This window comes from Mesitornis unicolor, unplaced genomic scaffold (genome assembly GCF_000695765.1).
Source record: "Mesitornis unicolor isolate BGI_N332 unplaced genomic scaffold, ASM69576v1 scaffold9497, whole genome shotgun sequence".
NCBI classification, from domain to species: domain Eukaryota; kingdom Metazoa; phylum Chordata; class Aves; order Mesitornithiformes; family Mesitornithidae; genus Mesitornis; species Mesitornis unicolor.
In genome coordinates this window covers 1-23,824 of record NW_010194303.1, presented here as the reverse complement: position 1 = coordinate 23,824, position 23,824 = coordinate 1, and the positions used below count along the sequence as shown (strand labels likewise).

Below are 23,824 nucleotides of genomic sequence, written 5' to 3'. Positions count from 1 at the left end.
TAAAAACATTCCCAACACCTGGCCCTTGCTTTGAAAGCCCAATTGTCCATGGTTTTGTGCTTTAAGTCAAAATTTAGCTCTCTATGCAACAATAGGAGCAAGCACTCACGGTGCTTGGAAGGCTTCTGGTAAGGGTAGGAACAGCGTGCATGGCAAGCTCTGCTGAAAATGCCACAGTCTCAGGGCAGGCTGCTGAACTTCCACAGCAGTTGGCTATGGAGGACTCCTGGGGAAATAACCAGTGCGTGTTTCTGGAAGCAGGGGAGCAGAGAGGAGCGAGTGAACTGAAAGGTCTGCAGAGTTGTTTCTAGACCTCTAAGAGACTTCCCCTAAGAAACCACTAAAAGCCATCTGCTCCAGATTGAACCCTTCCTTGTGTCCCCAGCTGTTGTAACAGAGGAACTGTTGTCTTATTTTCAGTTATTTGTGATCCATACATTAGTGGAAAACAAATGGGAAAACCTAAACAATCAGTGAAGAGTTCCCTCGTGCTTTTTTCTTTCGGTTGGTAAGATTCTCAGAGGAGGAGTTATTTTCTCTTTAAGGCAGGCTTGAATTTGCTATGTGAATATATCTTGAAAACAACTCAGAATTTTTTTTTCTTTCTAGTGTTAGCTGGTTCCTGGTGCACTTTTATAACATTTTCGAAAGCCAGAGCTTTTATTCTGTGGCTTCCAGTTCTGACACCGAATCATTTCCAGATTCCCAAGGCAGGGGTGGAGCATAAACCGCTGGCACTGCGTTAGCACTTAATGTGTTCCTTCTCCTGTTAGTAGTGAAAAACTTTGTTTTGGTGTGTTTTCTATTGATCTGAAGCGAAGTGGAGATCCCTTTTATTAGAATTTCCAGAAGTTAGGTGAAAGTAGCAAGTAAATGAGCTTAAAATGGATCCTCCTGCTCATGAATGAGTCTCATCCCCCAGTCAAGCACAAAAGCCGTAATTTGGCCATGCTGCCATGGACGGTAGTGGGGAAAAAGAATGGATAATGGGAGAGTCACTCCTGGAAGGCATGAGGCAGAGGGGGAAATGATGTGTTTTGGGCACCCAAAGTTAATTTTGGGTTATATGAGATGGTGTGAGTTTGCTCTGCTGGGCTCAGCTCAGCAAAGAGGCAGTGGCAGTGGAGCAAAAGCAAGGGAGGGGCTCGGATGGGAAGGTGGCACCGGCGACCTCTGTGAGCTGCTGAGTTTGTCTAACTGTGTTCACATGTGCCTGACATTAGATTATTAAAATCTGGCATCTAAAAAGGCAGTAAATGGCTCCTTGGTTTGTTCCTGAAATCCTTAAAAAACCTAAAGTACTTTACATTCCTTGTTAAACTGACAGCCCTGCCAGTAACAACAACAAAACCCTCCCAGAATTGGGGTTGGGCTGTTTGCTGTCATTGTTTCACTGAGGGGGTTCTTGCCTCTCGCAAGCATCTGCTTTTAATGCATGACCTAACTGCTAAGTTGGTACAGCAGCTCCTTAAAATGGGAATTAAGGGTTGGATTTGGGATCTTCAAAGAGAAAAAGAAATTAAGCATTTCAGTGTGTGCCAAATGGTAAGTAGTGTTCAGAGAGTTATTTCTGCATCTGATGGCATTATAAAATACTGTTCTCCACACATGGAAGTTATCAATATACAATAATTTCCAAGTGATTCTTAAAAGAGCCGTACTGGGTTATGTGCCGCCTCAGGAGGGTCAAAACCACCGGTTCCTTGGTTTTGTTTGCATCCTCCCATTTAAAAGGTTTTTGCCAGGGACTCTTAACTGCCTTTTAGGATAACCACCTCTCTGTTATACGCCGTGCTGGTAATTCTCCTTTATCAAAAAGTTATTAGGTACAAGTAGCAACTTTGAGCAGCATTAAGGAGTACCCCAAATTTGTAGTAGCAGCTTTGTAATTTTTTTTTTCTTAATTGCACTTTGAGTAGGGAGGAGACTTTTAAATGTCAACTTTATATGCTGTCTGCTGCTAAAGGGAAATGTTTAGAGCCTGGGAGCAACTCTCAGAATTGACGGTCCTGGAAAAACAGACTTGACTTTTCAGTCTGACAGCCTGAGGTGTCACCTACTTACCGTTACAGCATAAATGTTGTAGTATACATGCAGGCTATTTAGGTACTTCTTATTCAAGGATTAGTTACTGAGATAGTTTCTTCTCTTTGTGCTGCTATTAGGAGGTCAGGAAGATGAAGCTGCTGTAGAAAGGTGCTGCTGAGCCGTCTGAAGCAATGTGGGAGCTGTTGAGCCAAAGCCAGAGTTATCAGTTATTGTCAATGTTTCTTTTTGTGGTGGGCACGGAACTTGATCTCACTGCATCCACTCAGGAGAGGCTCTGGATGGCTTTCAGCTGCTTGGTTGGTAACGTGTGGCTGCTGCTGCTGGTTTGGAACAGAGTAAGAGCAGGCTCGTCCTCTGATGCTGCACTCCCCATCCCCCACAGCCTCTGCATCCCCATCCCGAAGTGCTGGAGCCTGTTTCCCCGTAGCAGAAATGCTTTCCAGCTGGCTGGAGGTGAGATTTTGGATTCTTTCCCTTCTCCCGTAGTGCAGTGCTTAGGCTTTCCCATGGGCAGGCTGCAGGCAGCTTCCTGCTCACCAGGTTGCTTTCCCCGTTGTGTCATGTTACACTGGGAACGCAGGCATCTGCGTGAGGATGGATTTGATGGCCAAGGAGTTGGATGCTGCAGACACAAATCTGTGTGTCCCGGAGCCCGTTATCTGCACTACGAACCTCTCACCAGTGATGGGAGATAAGCTCTGATAGGACCAACTATTTGTCTTCACACAGGGTGCAGAGAGGAGTAAAAATAGTATATACTACTCCTAATTTGCTGCTGCATAAAACAGTGACCACGTTTTAGCTGCGGTTGCATTTCAAGCAACACAGCGTTTATATTTGAACTGTGAGTCTTTTGGGTGTAGATACTCCTGTCATCGCACTTGTGTCATTTCAGACAGATTCCCTGCCCTTACTGAATGATTTTGTTGATTAAAAAAAAAGTCTTACGTAGTTCTGCCTCTCTTTTCTACCATGCACAAGACACACCTGAAGCAGATACATCTAAGTAATGGTTCTCTACTGTAGTTATCACCAGGTAAGCTACAACCAGCGGCTGGGTCCGTGCCCTGCCCTCAGTGTGGGGATAGCTGTGTACCGAGGCAGGGCAGAAAACTGCTTCAAGTTGTAAAAGACCCCTCTTTTTTTTGTCCTTTTACTGTGCATGCTGAAGAAGCACAATTACAGCAGTTTAGAAACAGCAGGGAAGTCCTTCAGTCACTCTTACCCCAGTGGCAGGGGAGGACTCATACTGCACCCAGTGATTTCTGGAGAAAAGGGGTCTGTGCCCCTGAACACAACCAAAACCCTGGGCTGACTGTGACCAAACTGCTGCTAAAACTCTGTTTTCAGTGCCCTGTTGTTGATGTACCTTCTGGGGGTGAGCACTGCACCACACATTCCTGGGGCCTGTTAGCCAGAAATCAAACCCTCTCAGGCAGCTTGGTCCTAAAAGTCCTCTGCCATCTCTGCTGCTGGACGGGCTGGGCCAGGTTAAGTATTAGGCACGCACAGACTGGATTAGCAGCCTGCAGGGTGCTCCTCTGCCCAGCAGATTTAAACCCTCAATGGTCTTCTTTAACACACAAGCAAATCAGGTGCTTTTGCTCCTGATAAATGGATCCTCTGGCCCTGTGTGCTGCAATAAGATATTCCAGGAAATGACCCTGGCAGTTTGCCTGGAAGATTTCCTAAACCCGAGTAGCTGACTCCCTCCAAGCTGCTGTGTGCTGCCCGACCTTCCCCAGCCGTGCTTGGAGCCTGCAATTTAATAAACTCGCTGCAGCTGGCACCAATTTGGAAACTGTTGTGCGCAGGAGCAAACTGTCCCTGCTCCCAAGAGCATTCGGCCTTGGAAAGTCAGCACAAGCTGAACTCGCACTGGGGTTCTGGAGAGCTTTCCATTAAATTTTGACATGCTGTGGGTCAGAGGTGACGTTGCAGTCCATTACCACGCCAATTGCACGGATCAATAGGTAAACAGATCAATATGCAGTTGCTTAATTTTTTTCAGCCTTTTAAAGTGTGGAAGTGTGAATGATTATACCAGAACATCTCTGATTTTCAAAGAGGAGAAACTGGTCTGTGTTTTTAACTGGGTACGTGTCTTAAACTGTACCACAGCCAAAATGCATCCTTACACCGCTGCTCTTTTCACCAAACCAATTTGAAAGGGGAATGTAAGAGTAACCATTGTCCACATTATCAACATTTGACTTCTTTCAATAGGACTGCTTGGGCCCTGTATCAAATATAGTTTCGCTATAGCTTTATTCATCTTAGAATCTATGTACAGGGGTCTTTTTTTAATCTATAAACAAGAAAATTCACTTCAAATTTAAGTGAAAAGCCTCCTTTCTTCTCCTTTAATTGGTACCAATCAAAACTGAAAAAAGCATAGCCTGCACCATTTGAGAACACGGCCACTTAGAAGCAAGTTGTCTTAGGGCTGTAAATGTGACTTAACTACAACGTTAATCGCATTCAAAGCTCTGCACAATGTTTCATAGCTATAAGCAAGGCTGCTGCCAGCTCTTGTCATGGGAGCAAGGTGCTGGGAAAATTCCTAGCCCTTGGCTCTGCCCTTTGCTCTGGGTTGCTTTGCAGTGAAGCTCTCCTGCGCGTGTGCAGCTGCCCCTGTGCTTCCTCTGCTGCCAAAGGCAAGAGAGGAATCACCAATATATGCTTAAAACACATTAATGAGCATCATACTGAGACTCAGCAGTAGGGACCATCTCCCACTCTGACATGATTCACAGCATATCCCGGATGCAGCTCAAGGAAGATGGCTATTTTGAGTGCAGCCCACTTAATTCAGACTGATCTTTAGCTACAGGCAGATAAGCATGGGTCAGTAGGTATTTAGGATGCACTGCCTCGTGCCAAGACTCCCTCTGTGTTCTGGCTACGCCATCCAGCCTCCTATTTTGGTGTTCAGCAGAGATCGGAGCAGAGGAATAAATAAAACAGTAAAGATGCACACAGACATCAGCAGGGCTGGTAAAGGCAGAGCCTCAGCTCCCACTGAGCCTGTAATGAAAACGGGATGTGGAAGAATGCCAATTAAAAAAAGCTAAATTGGCTTTTCTCATAACTGGAGAGAAGAGTGTTTCTGTGCTTTTAAAAACACCACCAGCACTCTTACAAAGAGAGGTCAGAAGGATCAAGTCGCACAGAAATTCATTAAAAGACTTAATGTAGTAAAATCTGCTTGTGTCATGGAAAGACACCTTAAAAAAGACACCATGCTTGAAAAAAGATCTTTGAACATCACTGCAGTTTCAGGCAGCCTTTCTCCAAGTGCTAGCACAGGCTGCCACAGCTGTCTGGAGCTGCAGCTCAATTTGGGGTTATGTTCGTTCAAACAAAACACTCAGAGAACCAAAGACAGCAGCTTTGTAGAAGCACATGGGACACAGCAAGAACGGTCAGGCTTGGTTTGGGCCCAAGCTGCTTCCAAACTTTGAGCACTTACAAACAGAAAGGTGAGAACACATCGTTAAACAAAAATAAAGATGTGGTTGTGGTAGCACAGTGGTTGTGCTACCATTAATGTAAATTAGGCAGGTATTTCTTCAGACCACATTTGTTTTACCAGCACTACAGGACCCTGCAAACTTTATTAGGGCAATGGTTTCAGAGAGAGATCAAATGAAGCATTGTACATTACGTCTATGTGTGTATTTTCAGGAAGGGAATGAGCAAGTTGGTTGCTGTTTTGTCCCTGGACCTCAGGGACGGGAGGGAGAAGAAAAAGAAAAAAGAAAACCAAAGCAGGATCAGCTCCTTTGCTCCTATGATGCTGCGTAAACCACAAACCCTGAACACCTTAACCTAAACTCACAGATTGAAAAATGTAGCTGGTATCAAGCAAGAGAGGACGACTTCAGCGCCCCTTCTGCAGCTGCCAAACCTCTCCTGACCTCTCCTTAGCTGTGATCACAGCTTTCTCCATTGCAAATTTGGGAGCAGGGCATGACAGCCTGCAACAAACAGAACACAAACAGAAGGGGCTGGTGTAGCGGTGGTGTTACTCATCTGTACGTTTAATGAAGAACTCCATTTGCTCAGTCGTAGCTGCTGAGGATTGACAGACTGCCACAGAACCCAGAACATCCGCCCAGACCAGCACAGCACAGCACAGCACACCCTAGATCGCCTCCAGAGGCTCTGCTGCCGTGATCCTGGTTTGTAAGAAACACTGCGCAAATCTGCACATACAGAACAGTTTTGATTAGCAAAGAACTGGCTCTTGCAGGCTTCCGGGATGCCTTAGTTTAAACTGTTTTCCCAATATTAAATTGTTACTTTAAAAAAAAAATTTAAAAGGACAAAACCAGCAAGAAATGATGTGGCAACAGATTCAAGGCGTGGTTTGCTTAAATTAATGACAGGTGTGTGGAAAGATGATTATTATATTACATTTCAGTCCACTGCAAACAGTAAAAATATCAACAGTCCCAAAATTCAGTCTGAAGATCTATTCCTAAAACCACCACCCCTGTCTTAACAGGCTAAGAGATGGCATCTGACAAAATTCCCCACCCGGTTCTAAAGAAACAGCAACGCTACTAAGAACAGCTCACTGAATATACAGAACTACATTATCTAGGTAGAGTTTATTGCAAAACCAGCAAAGAGACAGCAAAGGAGAAGTCTGTCTTCCACATCAGATTAGTTCGAGGATCACTCACGCACGCACGCACGCACGCAGCCTGTACACAGAAAGTCGCTAACACATTTGAGTTCCCACAGTCGCACAAAAAGACCTTAAAACATTTCAGTAAAAAGTTAAAATGAGATATTTTACCACAAGGACTATAAAATCCCTCCCCCCCACTTCAGTTTCTAAGCTCTGGATTCTAAAAACCATACATAAAAAGGAAGAGTTGTTTCAGTAGCACAAAGACTACCTCAAATATCTCAAAGTAAGTCTAAGGTGAGCTAACGCAACTGAAAGAAAACCCAACATTAAATTAAGACCTGCATCGCACACAGTCAGCGTTTTCATCAAGACTGTTGGTAAGCTTAAAGTCCCTAAACGTAGTAGAGCACTGGTTGGTTTTGATTAACTTTTAATTAAGAAGTTACATTAAAAAACAGTTGTAGCAATTCATTTGTGCTGCTAAGTCTTGTGAGGAAAACGTCCCTTTCAAAGTTTCAATAAATAGGCTGACAGGTAAAGTTTGTTGAGGCTGTCATGCAAGACAAGTTACATAACCGAGACCAACTCAATCTTCATAATAAAGGCAACTGGCATTCAAAAATGAACTTTACCCTTACCGTTTTATTCAAAGGGTAAACGTGAATTAACCCAGCTGTTTACCTGAATTACAAAAGTAACAGGATTCAATATGAAAATAAGAAACTGTCTACAAATCTCTGACAGTAATAAATTGCAATATACAATGCATACAGGAGTTATACAGAGCAACAAACTCTTGTACAAAACAAAAATACTTTAATACCTTTAAAATCCAATTACTTCTTTAAATCATCGTGAAAAAGATTTGAGTCAGAATTCACACCTCAATTAGTCAAGCTTCTGGTAGCTACATTACAGCTATTTAATATACAAAGAGATAAATCTCTTCACCAGTCATTAAAACTGCCTCTTGGTTAGAGTTGCACAGATTTTCTGTCTCCTGTTCCCAGATCCAAAGTCGTCTTCAAATCATGAGAACTGAATTTGTTGAACACCAGAGATCTAGAGAGAGAAAATGCAAGCTCATATTCAAATGCACCTTTTCGGAAACTGCGTGGCAGCTACGGCAGCCTTGAGTTGTCGCAGCACTGGAATGTCACGACGGCCACCACCAAAGGACTAAATAAAATCCACTCTCAGGGCAGGGGAACAGGGCTGCGTTTGGATTTTAGTAGCAAAAGGGAGAACAGGGGACGGGATACAATACCTGTTGATATGATGTTGTGTAGACCATGACATTCTGCTGTTGGCCATCTGTAGTTATTAAGCCTGCCGGCAACTGGTTAGCTGAAAGAAAGAGCATTTTGAGAAAGTTAGACAGGAACTGCAGGACACACAGCTTTGCTGGAGGTGTCCGTCACCATTAAATAACATCTAGTGGTCCACTCGGGACTATGGAGCAGTTCCTCTCCTGACAGCTGTGTAGTACCCTACACTGCGTAGTCACGCTTGGTACTGAGTGTTACAAGTAAACAAGTTTATTCCCACTAGCACTTAGGAAAATAATTCACATGAACTTTGCATCACATAATCTAAAAGTAAGAGTGCACCTTGCTCTTCTCCTGTATGTTTCTGAAGCAGAACGCAGACGGCTGTACAGTGTAAAATGGCTGTACAGTGGCAAACAGAGTGGTTTGCCATCCTGACCACTGAAAAAGCAATCTCCAGCATTCAGTATCCTGAGAAACCTGGCAAATTTAGAGTCTGTTTTGGTTAGACACAAGGTCAGCATACACGTGCATGAGGAAGTCAATGAAAACGTTGCACTTCCTTATAAAACAGGATCCATCAAGGACTCTGTAGTGCAGAGCCCCAGGGAAGGCGGTGGAGATGAGCAGAGACCAGCAATGACAAAGGCGCTGCCAGAGGCAGCAGTGTTGACAGGAGGCCGAAGATCTGCCTTGACGCTGGCTGACTTCACCTGTCCTTCAGGTACTGCGCAGTGGCTCTGGCAGGTCCAAAATTTGACTGCCCTTCGATGTGCATGTTGCACATCCAGCACAGTTTAATGGCAAGCCTCTGACCCAGCCCTGGCGTTACACTAAGACAAAGAGCTAAGGGTTACGCCAAGGTGGCACAGCCACTGTGCTCCTGCTCCTGCTGTGCTCCTGCTGTAGGTTCATCGTCCTGAACAGATCTGTACCTGCCCCTATAGAGAAAAATACTTGCAGCACTCGACACGATCACGTATTTTATACAATTTTTTCCTCCTTTTACTGCAACACCTCCTTTGCATCCTGCCAAGACTTACTATTCACTTCCAAAGTTGGTCTATGCAAATGACAGTAAATTAAAGTTTATTTTGTAGAGCACACTGAGGCTCCTGGGCCCGAGATACTTGAACAAGTGACTAGGAGCAGATCTTTAGCTTTCTGGTGTTTTAACAGGGACCGTATCAAATTTGGGCAGGGGACAGACAGTCCACAGATATAAGGAGATTCCTTTTTTTCTGGTGTGCATTTTACTCAGGTTAAGCAGAGCACAAGCAAACAGAGGAGAAACCTTCTGTGAATTTGCCTCTTTGTCCCTGCAAAACAAGATACCGGACGCAGACACAATCAGAAGTTTCCAACTGTATCTTCTCCCTCACCTCTTGAGCTGCAGTTTAAATGCTCGAAGTACAAATCAGAATATATACAAGAAGATTTTACAACAATTTCTATATATTGATTTGATAAGGTTCCAAGCTGGACAGACTTCCAACAGCTGCAATCCAGAAACCATCAGCCATACACCCAAGGTAAATGGGGCCTGTAGTTGTGCTGTGTCTTACTACTTCTGAACTACAGCTGTTACATATGAGTGAGTACGGGTAAGAGTTTACTCCTTGCATTGCCTAATGTTTAATTATGAAATTAAAATAGTAATATTAAAAAAAAATAAAGCTTTCTGTAAGTCCCTTGCAATATTTAGGTTTGGATCTTAATTTCAGCCAGTTTTATGAATTTATCTTCTAAGCTAGGAGAGACCCAAAGAGCCTATACTGTTTTATACTGGGAGCAAAGTTTGTTTCAGACCCCAGATAGGTAATTTCAGTGCTCAGGGCTTCGAATTTTTCCTGGTTCAGTAGTTTATCACTGATTTTAAACAAAAAATTTTATGAGATACCTGAAAAACTAAATCTCATCAAGTAAGTAAGACTACAGCTGCACCTCCTATTTCTTCTTGTGTCAGCCTCAAGATTACCAGCCCATAACACGTAAAAGCCAAGGTGAAGACTACATGCAAGAATCCAGCATCAACAAAACTAACACAAAGTCCGAAAAACTGTCAGGTTTTAATTCACACTATAAGGAAGACAAACTACAGTGAAGGCCTGTGATACTCTGTGCCTCGCACCTTTCAGTCGCCAATCTGTGCATTCTTTCGAATATAAGAAAAACGAAGGGTTTTACAATTATACGAAGATGATGTTCTCCTCTGACTCATTTCTCAAAGATGAGTTCCTCAAGTCATCAAGTGGAGTTTATTTTACTTGTCGTGCAGTATCTTTACTTATCTTACAGTCTTGCAAGTAGAATGAATGTGGCCTAAATATGGAGCTACTGGGGGGGGGGAGTTTGGACCTTTCATTACTATCCGTGTTTAAGTGTAGAGGAAAAAGAAGTGGCACTAATGTATGGATTTAAAAATCTTCCACAGTTGACATTAGCTATTACTGGATTTATCACTAGATTACTTCACACTGACCGTAAATTCTGCTGGTGGGGAGGAGTTATCTGAGCAGAGATTATTCTCCAGATACCTCAAATGAAAATCTCAGTGGATCACAGAGTAGCATGTGGCCAGTCGAGGATGTATTCCTCAAGTAAAAGTTCTGATGTCTAAAGGAGGTGCTGTTCTTAGAAAAGCCAGAGTAATAAAATAATAAATTTAAAAGTATTACTTACTAAATGCTTCCTCTGTGAGCTCCTCACTTAGACCATCACCAGTTGTAACTGTTCCCCCAATTCCCTTTTCTCCTTTCATCGCCTGGTGGGGGGAATAAAGAAATGTGCAACATTTGCTTACCAACCACACACAAGTGCTGTCATCGTACAACTAAGAGTTGGCATTTAAAACCAAGATACTCGATTTCTTTTCCCACATCAAGAACTACAGCCAGGAAGGATATCAGCACAGAAAGCCAAGGCTCCCAGACATCTGCATGCAGTTTTACAAGCGTGAAACTCTATTCTATTACATAAGAACATCTAAAAAAATGGTATCAGTATAAAAAAAAAATATTCTCTGCAACTGATGTAGACTAAATACTAAGCTACAAACCAGAAATATTTCATCATATGCAGTACCCTGAAGACAGAACTAGCTGGAACAGAGATTTAAAACTGATGGGCAGAACCATCCAATCCACCCATCAGTTAAAACCAATCCCACCACTCTGCTACCACAGCATCTGTATCTGCAAAAATGGTCACTTCAGAATGAAAGCAGCATAGACTCATTTAAGAATTCTCAAGAAGTGCTGAAACTAGTTAGGCACTACTTGCTTTTTTAATAAAAGCACATACAGCGCTTCGACGGCACGTGCAACTGCTACACAGAACTGGAAAAAGCACAGAGCAGTACTTCTACTTTTAGATGACACCTCCTGTTACGCAGTTATCACAGCAAATGACCTTCTGGGAAGGTGAAGCTTCAAGTGCTGTCAGCACATTAAATATCACCAGCAAGTCTGACCACATTAATTCAAAACCTTAGGTTTACAGAACAAAGAGAGTCTGAAGAGCTTCTCTATCTGCAGCACTGCCCATCTGGATGTAGCTGCTTCACTCATGACAGTAAAACCAAGCAGCCGTACCAACAGAGGGATTCACATTAAAAAAAAAATAAAATTAATTTGCTTTGAGGTTTTTTCTCCAGGATTATTTTAACCCTGACAACTTTTTCATTCGGGACTACGAAGAAGAGAGGTCACTGGATAAAAATGTTTTTGATTCATTTGGTTAAATCTGGTATTTTAAGGTAAAAGAACACCAAACTAAAAGCCGCAAGCAAGCACAGTTCTTTCTGGTCTTCAGACTGGAGGTGGGGGAACAGAGAACCAGAACAAAAAATCCAAGCAGACACGACTTATTTCTCAAAAAGCGTAAATTGCTGAAAGCAAAAGAAAGTCACTTTCTGCTAGAGAAGGGATAAATTAAACTGCTTGGATCACACACCTAGCATGTACTCTGTATCAAAAGTAATCTGAGGGGCAGGCTAAATAACACTGAAGCTGATAGCCTTCCATGTGAATCATTACTCTGATATGAGAAAAACAAGTTCTTATTTTGCAGAGCTGAAGCCCAGACAAACAAGAGGCATTGTCTGGTTCCTCAGAGGATGCAGTCTAGTACAGTTTTATTGATTGAGCCCAAAGATGGAATTAAGTATTCTTAATAGGCACCTTTAAAGAACAGAGTGATTTACTACCAGCAATATATTAGAGAATTTATTCACTTGAAAGCTCTAACTACATTGAATCAGCAAGTCTAATCAAAATGCTTACTTACTCCTTTTTCTCTTGATATCCTCTGGAATGCTTTTAAACATTACATTAGTCCCTGACAGCAGCTGTGAGATACTGTGCAAGTTATCCATTAGAGAGTTACAATGACAAAGAGCTAAGGACAAACACAACCAGGTTCAAGAAATGAGGAAATACTGAAGTATACACCAACCTCTCTGAATTTTTGGAGGTATAACTTCAAAGGCTCAACATAGCTATCAAACCCCAAGGTAGACATGGCAAAGAGAATGTCCTCTCCATTGATGGTCTTTCTTTTCTCTTGGTGACACCTCTCGCTTGCTTCTGACGTTATAAAGCTGATGAATTCACTTACACACTCTTGCACGCATTCCTTCGCGTCCTTAGCAATCTAGTAAGGAAGAAGTATCATAAAATGATTTATCAAGATGCAAGATTAAACAAACAAACAAAAAACCAACCCCAAAAAGAATACACTAGGTGATAAAGGAAACATCCCAAAACCTGATGATAATACCCATTTAGGCAATACCTGTATGTGAGGGAACCACTGGATGTCATCACTGCTCTATGTACGCACAGCTGCAATGTGACTTTAACCTAAGTTTTACTATTTCAAGCAGCACAGCCAACTGCCAGGACCACCTGAAGTCATAACTCTGAGTCATAACTCTCATGCAAAAGCTTTTCCATATAGGTGCATCTCAGTATTGCTCATTTTGCTTGCCTATGCCTCCTCTCTAAACCAGTTCATGCCAATGTCACGGCTCACTTCCATTTCCTTTTAACAGACCCGGCAGTTCCAACCCCACTGCAGCGCATTCCCACTAATTCAGCAATGACAAGTACTTTTATCCTGATCAGATTCAGGGACTAGAATATATGCCTAGCAGCAAGTCTCTCTAATGCTTTAATATTCTGGTATAAATTTTCCAAATGAGAATTCAAATGAAGAAACATATGCCCCTGGCAAGAACAAATGAAGTAAATTTGGTTATGGCTTTCAGCTGGACAAAAGTAATTTACCTGACTTAAACTAACAGCTAGCATTACTCATTATTATCTGGGGAGCTGGCAGGAGCCAAGTGACAGATGATAATAATTAAGATTCTTATTCTTCACATGAGAAGAACCTGATAGTATTTAAAAAATTAATGGAGCAGTAGCTGTGTGGAGAATCTTCACTAGTTCCTCTGATATTTTCAGACACACAAGGCGAGATTTTCAGAAGTACTTGTCAGCCAGCAGCTTCCCTTGCAGTTTTTCACAAAAACCTCCCTGACTTTTCAAGATAGCTTGACATCCCACATGCCAAATTCTTGAGAAAATTCTCATCTTGATCACTAAAAATTTATGACAATATGGACTAGTGAAAAGATTTTCACAGCAAAGATATAAATGTAACACCCAGATCTTCAGAAGGCCCTGAACACTATGAAGTACGAGCAGATGCAAGTAAATTATGTCTTGCTTCTATTTAGAGTGATCTCAAAAAAAGAAAAAAAAATAAGAAATCAGCTTTAGCTAGAGGAAATGGTACTGGGGCAGGAACTGGACTGGAATGCAATAGAGAAAGAGCAAATAAGAGGAGCCCTGCAAAGGTTGAAGATAAACAGGCAGAACGGTCAAACGCTCATACAGTCACCAGCTCAGCAGAATGGATTAAAAAGTCTATTCTTAGAAGTAAGAAATAAAATCAGCCTCTCAATATCTGGCCTTATACGCTGCATGGTATAAGGCAGAGTTCTCAGGTCATTTTGGCATTTGGATATGTAAAGATTCGGGCAATGGAAGACTAACCATTCTCTTCCCTTCAGGCTGAGGGCTGGATTTTTATTTCATCCAAAATGGTTCACTTATTCCAAATTTTACGCACCTCAGTAAAAGCAGATTAAGATTCACAGAAAGAATTGCATAGAAAATATTCTTACTGATACAGAATTGTCACCAAGTCTGACCTGTTATGACAATTTCAGAGAACACATCTTAGACAAAGCAAGCTCTCGAAAGCCCTATGGAGAGCACTGTTCTGGATACTCCAGTTACGGCAGTTACTGAGAGCCCTCAGAAACCTAAGAAAAATTGACTTGGTCTCAAGCAACTCCTGCTCAGATATTTTTTTTCTTTTATAAGGCTTTTCTCCAATAAACCAGGATCATTTGGAAAAACAGACTGTTTTACCAGCTCAAGTTCCCTTGGAGGAAGGAATAAAACTCATTTACACACTTTCTTTACCAGAGAAGGGCATTACCTTTCCTGTTTGGGGTATGGCGTTTTTCATTATCCTTGCCACGTTTGCAATAGGAAGATATATATCTTGCTCTCTAAAACTCTCTTTTGAGCCATTTGTATCTTCGTGATCATTCATGCTGTCCTCTGTGTCTAATGAAATAAAGAAAAGTTAACAGAAATCGCATTTGATAGGCAGCAGGCAATAATTAAGTCAGTTTAAAATCTTACACTGAAGGATGAAGATCTCGGAAAGCACAGTGTATTAACATTGTGGAAATAATTTAAAAAATGGATGTAACATAAGGCTACTTTTGTGGGTGCTCGATTATCATCTTTACCATACTATGCACAGAACTGTATGTGGCTGCTGAACACCAAGCATTCTTAATGTCACGTCAAAATAAAAACGGTTTCCTAGAGCATCCATTTTTTTGTCATCACCCTGAAGGACTCGGTGTCAACACTGAAAAATCCAACCTCCACCTTCAGACTGCAGAACAAATGCTTTATACAGTGAGGCGTTATGAATACAAACAATTGCAAATCCTTTGCTTGACAGGAGATAGCAGAGAATTACACCAGAACAGGAAGGAAATATACACATACACAAAAATATTAGTATTCATTGTTACATTTCTTACCATCGTGAGGCTGTATCACATAGTGACTGCCACCAATATAATCTCCAGCAATCCCTAACTGAGAAGCATCCGTTGTGGAGCTATCACCATCCATCTACAAGCAGAAGAATGAAACCTTTCAGGTATGTTTGTTATACTCTAAGTGCAGCTATTGCTGAAAAACAGCACTTGAATCAACTTAGAACTATGAGACCAACTTATAGAAAGTATATATATGTATTTTGCAATTTAAGAAAAGTACGCTCTCTCTCATTACTGAGATTTACTGACAGTGAAAATAGTAAAACTTCTGTGAGGCTTCCCCAGAAATTCAACCAGAGGCACAGAAACATGTGGTTCATGCAGCACATACATAACAATCTTGTGTTGTTCCCATAGGAGTCTGACCAAAACAGGTCAAAGCATCTGTTTCGCTGAACCCCCCTTGAAACCTAATGCCAGCCCACTGCTCACTGAATACCTCACCTACAATTATTACACAGAGTGCATCCTTCGCTCACTGTTACCATCCACCCAGACAGCTTACGTCAAGTGCACCAACAAACTTTTCCTCAGCCAATCCTCCTAGCAGAGGACCAGCTCTGCATCCTCATCCTCCTTGAGGCATCAGTCACTCCTAGATCATAGAATGGTTTGGGTTGGAAGGGACCTTAAAGCTCATCCAGTCCAACCCCCTGACCATGGGCAGGGACACCTCCCACCAGACCAGGTTGCCCAAAGCCCTGTCCAACCTGGCCTTGAACACTTCCAGGGAGGGGGCATCCACAGCTTCCCTGGGCAACCTGTGCCAGTGTCTCACCACCCTCACAGTAAAGAATTTCTTCCTAATATCCAGTCTAAATCTACCTCTTCCAGTTTAAAGCCAATTGACGTCTTCAAAGTCAAGTTTTCCTTTGCTTTCCTTGCTTCTGCCCCACCTCACTTCTGTGGGTATCTTTCAGTGCTCCTCTCAGAACATTCTTATGTGGTGGGCACCAAGAAGTCTTCTTATTGAGGCTTCAAGACTGGGTCAGAGTTTAGTCAGTAATTGGACTGCCAGGAGAAAGAGAAGCCAAGAGAGACAGCACTTCCCAGCCAGGGGCCTTTGTCCCTGGGGGCACCAACCATGTTCTGGCTGGAGGAGTCTGGGAGAAGCCTGCCCTTCCCTCTTCCAACAGGGGCAAAACTACACAGATCAGCAGCAGCCATTTGTCAGTAAGTCTTTACGTTTGCTAGCACATCGATCTACTTTGATCTACTTCATGAATGAGTAAATAGGTCTCGGGACATGTATTGCCCGCCCTCCTTCTGCAGAGGTGAAAGAGGTGAAGATGCCTCCTACATCCCTTGGAAATTCACAGCTCATCAGGACCTGTCACAACAGCCACCCAGCACATCACTGCCTTTTACACTCGCATTTTGCCACCATACACAACACACAGCAATACGTGCATTGATGCAGTAGCAAATGCTCCAGCCCATGTAACCTGTTACCATATCACATTTTTCCTTTTTACAGGAATAACAAATTTCCTTGAACACCACCACCAGGTGCTCCGGAGAAAGCTCAGACCTATACAGAAACACGGCAGACAACAGTTTCACCTTCAAAGGGGCTATTTTAACAGCAGAAAACCTAAATTTCAATTCAAGTCTCCAGCTTTTAAAACCTTTTGGACAATCTTGACTTTTTTTCCAGTCGCACGTGTCTTGAAAACTAGTATATTTAAAACAAACTGTTACAGAATATTCAGCTCCTGTGCTTCCAAAATGTCTTTTGTTTCCCGCTCTCCCCGGGTAAGGTATTTTTGCAGCCATGTGCTTTAATAATGCTGCTTTTGCAGACAGGAAACAATGCAAAAATGAGGGAGAAAGAAGGGGTTCCCAGCACACCCAAACTCTTCCAACACTGGTGCACAAATCCAAAGATTTTTTTTAAAGCACTTAGATGCACAGCACCAGAATCACCTTTACCCCAAATCTTCTTGGCTATGTTTAATATCAAACAGCTCTATTAGCATTTGCTTATTTACCTGTTTGCTAGAAAATGAGCTCTTCGTTCCCATTCCTCACTTCACGCGGTTCCTCCTCTGGACCAGCACTTCTCATCCTTCCCACCCCAGCTGTTTTGGACCCCAGCAGTCGCCCTCACTGACAAGGTGCACCCACAGCCCTCAGTGGGAAGCAGAGCCCGCTCGATTCCCTCGCTGACCTACACCAGCTGTGCAGGCATCAGGTGTCTTTGGAAAACCACCTCTGCCCCAAACGGGTCACCTGGTCACACCACTGAGACCACGCAGCTCACTTCGGCCAGAACCATTTGCCTGAAGAGGGAAGCAATCGTGTGCTATTTTTATACCTACCCAGAAATACGAGCAATTTAACCTCTCTCTAATCAGCACTCTGCCTGTGGCCACAGGGCTCGGTTTTGCTTTCAAACTTTTAGGCAACATCCGGCGCCACGCTAGGCCACAGGTGCAGGCGTAACCCGAGCGCTGCTCGCATTCGAGGCAATGCTACACAGCTGGATGGAGCCTTGGGAGCTGCTTAAGAGAGAAAAAAACCTCTTCTACCTCTTCTTTATTGTACAGAGTATTACACACATGCACACATTGCTTCTTTTAAAGCACTTCTGGTCCCTTTTGATGGGCTTCTGTAAAAGTTTCCCTTCTTACAGAGCAGCTCTGCGCAAAGGAAGAGCAGTTTTAAGCACCAGCCTTCCATGTGCCAATGTTCACCTAAATTTGCTTTGTCTGCATTTCGCAGACCCTTTGTTGGGAGATTTAACTTTGCTTTTCAATTTTCAAGTTTGCTTACTCAGCTCACTGTAATGACAATGCAAGGATATCACAATCCTGCACATCGTGATCACCCAAATTGACATCACCATCATTAAGAGAGTTGTGTCTCTCTTTTCCTTCTGCAGTTTGAAACAATGAACATCCCGCATTCTGGCAAAACCTAAAAGCTACCCCAAAATTAAGTTAGGATTTTCTGGCAGTCTCATTCTCAATTTTGGCTCTCTGATACCTATTAGAATTTAACTCAGAATTAAGGGTTTAAACATTACATTTACTCAGGCCCAATACTATTTTAAATGCCTCGATGTTTCTTCCCCTCTCCTTTTTCAGCCGTCTATGAAACATATCTTCTAAAATGTTTTCTTCTTTCAGGATTGCAGTATTCTTCAAATTTCTGCAGTGATGTGATAACTCATTTCTTTCTGCTCACCCATCCTGCAGGCTACTCCTATTGGTGTATTATTTCACAACTTCTGAGAACTGGAGTGGAAGCTTATCAACATTATGAATCTCAAGTAGTGATTAACAACACCGACAGGAAAAGGCTTGAAAAAGGCAGATCTGTCTCCGATAAAGAAAACAGGCACCGACAGCTTAACATCAACAAAAATGACTTCTATGGGTATTATTTTAAGAAAGATTTTTATCTGTCAGGACAACCTTGGGACAGAGGATTACAGACAGCATAACACCCTTTTGGATAACCCTTAGCATAACCAGGTCTTAATCCAGGATCATGGGATAATTCAGGTTGGAAGGGGCCTCAGGAGGTCCCTAGTGCAACCCCTGCTCGAAGCAGGCCCAGATCAGAGCAGTGCAGGGCTTTGTACAGTCACGTCCTGAAGACCCCCATGGACGGAGCCTGCCTGGTCGCCCTGGGAGCCTCCTCCACTGCTTGGCCGGCCTCACGGTGATAAAAGGAGCAGCATCTCTACACGCTACTTCAATCCAAATGAGCTTGATGGAAGGATTTCGTCAGATTTAATTTTGTCATTTAATGCAAACCTAGTTCTAGGCATATGAATATAACAACTGTGATGGATATATCATCTAGTCACTCTGCTAGTGTGCCTTTGAGCCCCATGAATGACACTAACGTGACTTGGCTGAAAAATGCGGCCACCGTTATCCTGGTCATCTCAATGAACAGAGTTATTGTTCATAGTATTAGTTTTAGTTTCAGATGTTCAAAACTCAAGTCAATCACCATGTATCTGATAGTCAGCTCAGCACAAGGTCTGTAATACACACAACCCAATGCAATGCTCGGAAAATGAGAAAACACTGCTCCTTATTAATCTCCCTCTTCAAACAAACAAAACACGAAACAAACTAAACTTTCAGTGCCCCTGAAGTGACTCTAAAAAGGCAGCAGTGCAACGCAGCACAGAACCACCACCCTGCCTACAGTAACCAGTCACTGGGAGACTGAAAGGACAACAGTTCTTGTGCTGGCACGTTGAGTAGGAAGAGCTGCTGCTTTGGATGGAAGTAACTGCCAAATTTCATGAAGAGGCAGAATCCTGGGAGATCTAATCCTAAAAGGTTCAGATGGGCAACAGCTCTCAGATTTTGCTTTAGCACCTGGAGCATTACAACCTTCGTTAAAGAAAAGTACCTATTTGCAGATGATATATCCCATTTGCATGGCAGTTTCAGCACGCAGGCATTGCAACGTGTTTTAGTACAAACGGCATCTCCTACACCTGTGTGGCTACCGAACTGCACGAGGGAGGAGGGCTCCCAGCACGCTGGTGTAGTAGCACATACTGCACGTTGTACATCATCCTTGGCCTTTAGCGCTATGAAAACGCTGATCCATGCATACACGTAGTGACTGAACCAAGACTATGAGCTAAGTGTATCAGAAGTGACAACACGTCAGTCTCTGAAGTCACCGTGCCACCATCTGATTTTTATCAACAATGAGGGAGAGAAACCAAGTAAGTACACGACACTTGACCCAAATATTCACTGATACACTGCAAAAAGCATCCAAATACAGATCAGCAGCACCAAGCTTCCTGGTGGTGCTTTTCTGGGGTTTTGTTTGGTTGGTTGGTCAGGTTTTTGTTTGTTTGTTGTTGCTGTTGTTTGATTGTTGGGGGTTTTGTTAATCTCTAATGAAAAAGAGTATTACTAGGAATATTCAAATTAATGGATCCAGGGGAATGAACCTGAGAAAGATGTTAAAAGAGAAACATTTCAGATCAAGGGCATCAAAGAAAGTTCAGTGTTACGATGCAAGCAAATGAACATACAGGGTTGCAGTGATCTGGTAGAGTATTTTCTGGAGGATGCTCAAAATAATATGCTCCTATCAGCTGCCCACAACTCAGACTCTTCCTAGAATACATATATACTGAATTAATAAAACCTCAGTATCTCAACGTAAATCTTGCATCCTGGTTAATCTTAAGATCTCTCTTAAGAGAGCAGTATCAGCGTCTCAGCTAAATAACTAAAGAATGCAAACCCAGACCTGTTAGCACCAAGAGGAAAGGTCTTTAAACTCAGGTAAGTATAAAAGGCAAAAATAGAATCAAAGAAACGAGATTTTATCTTCAGAATGGGGAAGGTATCTGGCAATGATTTGCAAACTGCCCTCTTGAGGGAGAACCAAAGCCTTTTGTGATTTAAGTATTTAACACGGTATTTATCCACCCTGTCTCCCAAAACTGCTACCTACAAGAGAGACAGCAGAAAATGATACACGATGAACTGAAGCGGTTGGTACACTGCCACAAAAGCAGGACAGAAATTATAACGAAAGCTGTAGGTAGTGACCACATCAGTCACTGTAGATTAATTCTGCACTACACCTTATCGCAAGAGATGCAAGGTTGCAAAGCAGTACATGTAAAAAATTTTTATTGGAGCTTTTTGCCCCCTCACTTGCTGCTTCTAAACAGAAATACAAAAAGAATTTTTAATTGAAAATACGATTTTAATTTCCTTTCATTTTTCAAGGACTGAACCTAATTTCCCACTGAATTCTCACCTGGCAGTCTCCCGCAGCAAGAAACACCAACTGGTAAATGCATTTGGGGGACACGGGACATGGCTCCAGCAGATCCACAAACACGCCAAGTTAAAACCCCGTGACACACACACATGCACAGATGCTGCTCTGATCTCCCACGTTTCAGAGTAACATCAGGAGCAGCAGGCTGACACTGTGAGGACCTGACAGCATCACCGAGGCTCGCTGGCATCTCGGCTGTGCCAGGATCCTTCCCCTGGACCGTTCCCTTACAAAACCCAAACGGGGCCTTTTCACCCTTCTGCCTCCCCCCTCCATGCACCCATGTTGTCAACTTTGTGGTGCATTGTATGAGCCCTGATGTGACCAGCCCCACATGGACCCAGCTGTGGTGGCTCCTGCCCTTGGCTAGCTAACCCTTCGTAGGCCTGGTGAGCTGCAATATCTAGACGTGGACTAACTGTATTTCTACATCAGTTAGGAGTGGATCAGTAATAGGGAACAAGCAGGAGAAACTGAGTTTCCATGCCTTCTCTTCTTTAGCAGTAAAAGAGAGAAGCTGGAGGGGAAAAAAACGAGATGAAGGAAGGAAAAGAGGCAGTTTTGTACAAGCTGGAAGGGGGCAGCAGTGCTGAACAGACCGCTCCTTCCACCTGCAACACTGACTGGAAGCCTCGTATTACCTTTCTATTTTAATTTTTTAATGCTTTTCTAGAATTTGTGTGTGGAAAAACTAGGCTTCTCCGTTTTTTAAAGCAGCAGTGCATAAATCTTGACTTTTTCTTTTATAAGTCTGATAACATTTGTAAGTTGGTTATGTTCTTCCTTCATTGTGGTAGTATGCCAAGTGTGCCAAGAAGTTTATTCCTCTCAAGCAACAGGGCAAGTAAGAGTTTTACTAAGCTAGTTCAGACCAGGCCAGTATTTTCAGTCAAAATTATCAAATTTGCTGACAGTTCCCTTTATTTTATTGATGTTACTGACATATGTTTAGTATGCATGTACATAGAGACACATTTTGCACTTCTTACAAGAGTTCTGCCACTAAAACATCCATTTCCAAATACCATGTTTCTCCAACGTACTACTCCAAAAGTCAGTACTGAAAAGTCGAGTTTCTTCATGAGCAAAATTTTAAAGGTGAAGTTACATTAGAGATTTGCATTTGAAAGCACTAAAGAGCCTTGATAGTCTGTTTAAAATATTGGCAAAACAAGATATCCAACGTTAAAGTCTCATAATACTTTATGTTTTGTATCTTCACAGTATCTTGAACAATCTTTCTCACTCAATTTCTGTACACAGCCTCCCTTCATGTAATTATTACCACAAATAAGAGGTTATCTATTAAACTCTCCACTGCAATTGCTAAATATTAAAGTCTAAGAGTAATATCCAGTATTCTCGTCGTCTTCTAAACAGAATTTCATCACTGTAAATGCTAGCAGCCAAGACCATATATAACCACCCGCTGAATGCAGAGCACAAGCAACTTACACAGCCCTCATAAATAATGATTTGGATAAAACAGTCTTGAGTCTCCCAGAGAATTACAGATGGATCCTCCCTTAACATTGTAACTGCTGTGCCATAGGCCACATAAGCAAAGGAAAAAATAAAAGTAATCACTAAGCTTATTGTATAGGAACGCTATGCTAATGATTATGCATTAACACCATTTCCCCATTCCTGCAGGCCAATTAAAGCCAGACTGTGAATAGTGCCCAAAGCAGCTCTTTCCATTTGGCGTTTTGGTACTGTTTTGCCAGCTTCTTTGGAGAAAGCTGGAGGTTTTCTTCAGGCAGCAACTCCCATCTATCAGCAAGATAGGCAAAGGTTACTACATCTAAGAGAGCCCATTCAAGGTCTGAAATCTGTATTTCTACATCCCTCACTGCCTAGAAAAGTTCAGGTCACTGTTATAAATTATTTTGCCCTCTCAAAATCAATCCAAGCACACTACGTAGCTCTTACATCACAGTTCTTTGCAGAACAATGTTTTTTTGGTTAAGCCTCAAGGAATGGGTAAAGCTAGAAGGTGACTTTTTCTATTGCTGCAGGACATAGGTTTCTTTAATCATTGTATCTTAATAGCTGCAGAAATATTACTAAAACATATACTTTTTTTTTTAATTTTCCAGTATGACTGTCTGTGAACAACCTACAACCTCTTCAGGATCACCAACTACGTAATTTCTGGATGGAGCAGTGGCTGGGACTCACAATTATGCCCAAGAACACCTGCCGAACATACAAGAGTTGTGTAAACACCGAGAGTGGTGGAGTCCTTCGTCTTTCCCCTACCTGCCATGTGTGCTACGGGACAAGCCCTGGATGCTGCTCGACTGTGCCAGCCGATCGATCCCTCTCACTTCCTGATTTCATGTCCTTCAGTGGTGCAACAGCTGCCAGCGCAGGGGCATGAAGGGGAAACCTTCCTATTTACACAAATGCTTTAAAGTCTTCCTTGCACACCTAGCTCGCAGCTACTCAAGACACCTCACCTATCGCAATTCCTTGCTTTAAAATCAAACGAGACAACCCGTCCCCAGTTATTTATGCAACTTTATTGTCAACCACCTCGGCTGCGATTTACAGCAGGCTACCGTACCTGTGGGGAGCGGAGGCCGCACACCTCTAACCTGCCTGCTCGCTGGGAGCTTTTAGCCGGACCCCCCTGCAGCCCCACTCACTGCCCATTATTCACTCCCCAAAACACCGTGCCCGCATCGGGCTGCCCGCACGGTCACCCGGGTACTCTTATCCCATCCCGGGGCCTCGCCCCACACTCCTTATCCCTACAAAACACCGCCAGACCCTCAAGAAAATTTCGGTCTCAACAACGGTGGCCGCGGGGGCCGGGACGCTCTCACGCCGCTGCCCGGTTCTGAGCCCGTAACGGGGCTGGGGCTGGGGCCGGGGGGGGCGCCAGAAGCGCGGCGGGGCCCGAGCCCCTCACTCCCGCTG

General features: G+C 43.0%; 1 protein-coding gene across 1 annotated transcript; it reads right to left on the bottom strand.

Annotated features, from left to right (window-relative positions):
• Positions 1–6,884: 6,884 nt before the first annotated feature.
• On the bottom strand, positions 6,885–15,329 carry NFYB (nuclear transcription factor Y, beta). The gene is made up of 6 exons (XM_010187746.1): positions 15,095–15,329; positions 14,473–14,603; positions 12,415–12,612; positions 10,642–10,723; positions 7,959–8,038; positions 6,885–7,753 (listed from the first exon to the last, which is right to left on the bottom strand). Exons 1-6 carry the CDS (start codon positions 15,186–15,188, stop codon positions 7,721–7,723), a joined length of 618 nt encoding a protein of 205 aa, XP_010186048.1. The 5' UTR covers positions 15,189–15,329; the 3' UTR covers positions 6,885–7,720.
• Between the last annotated feature and the right edge of the window lie 8,495 nt (positions 15,330–23,824).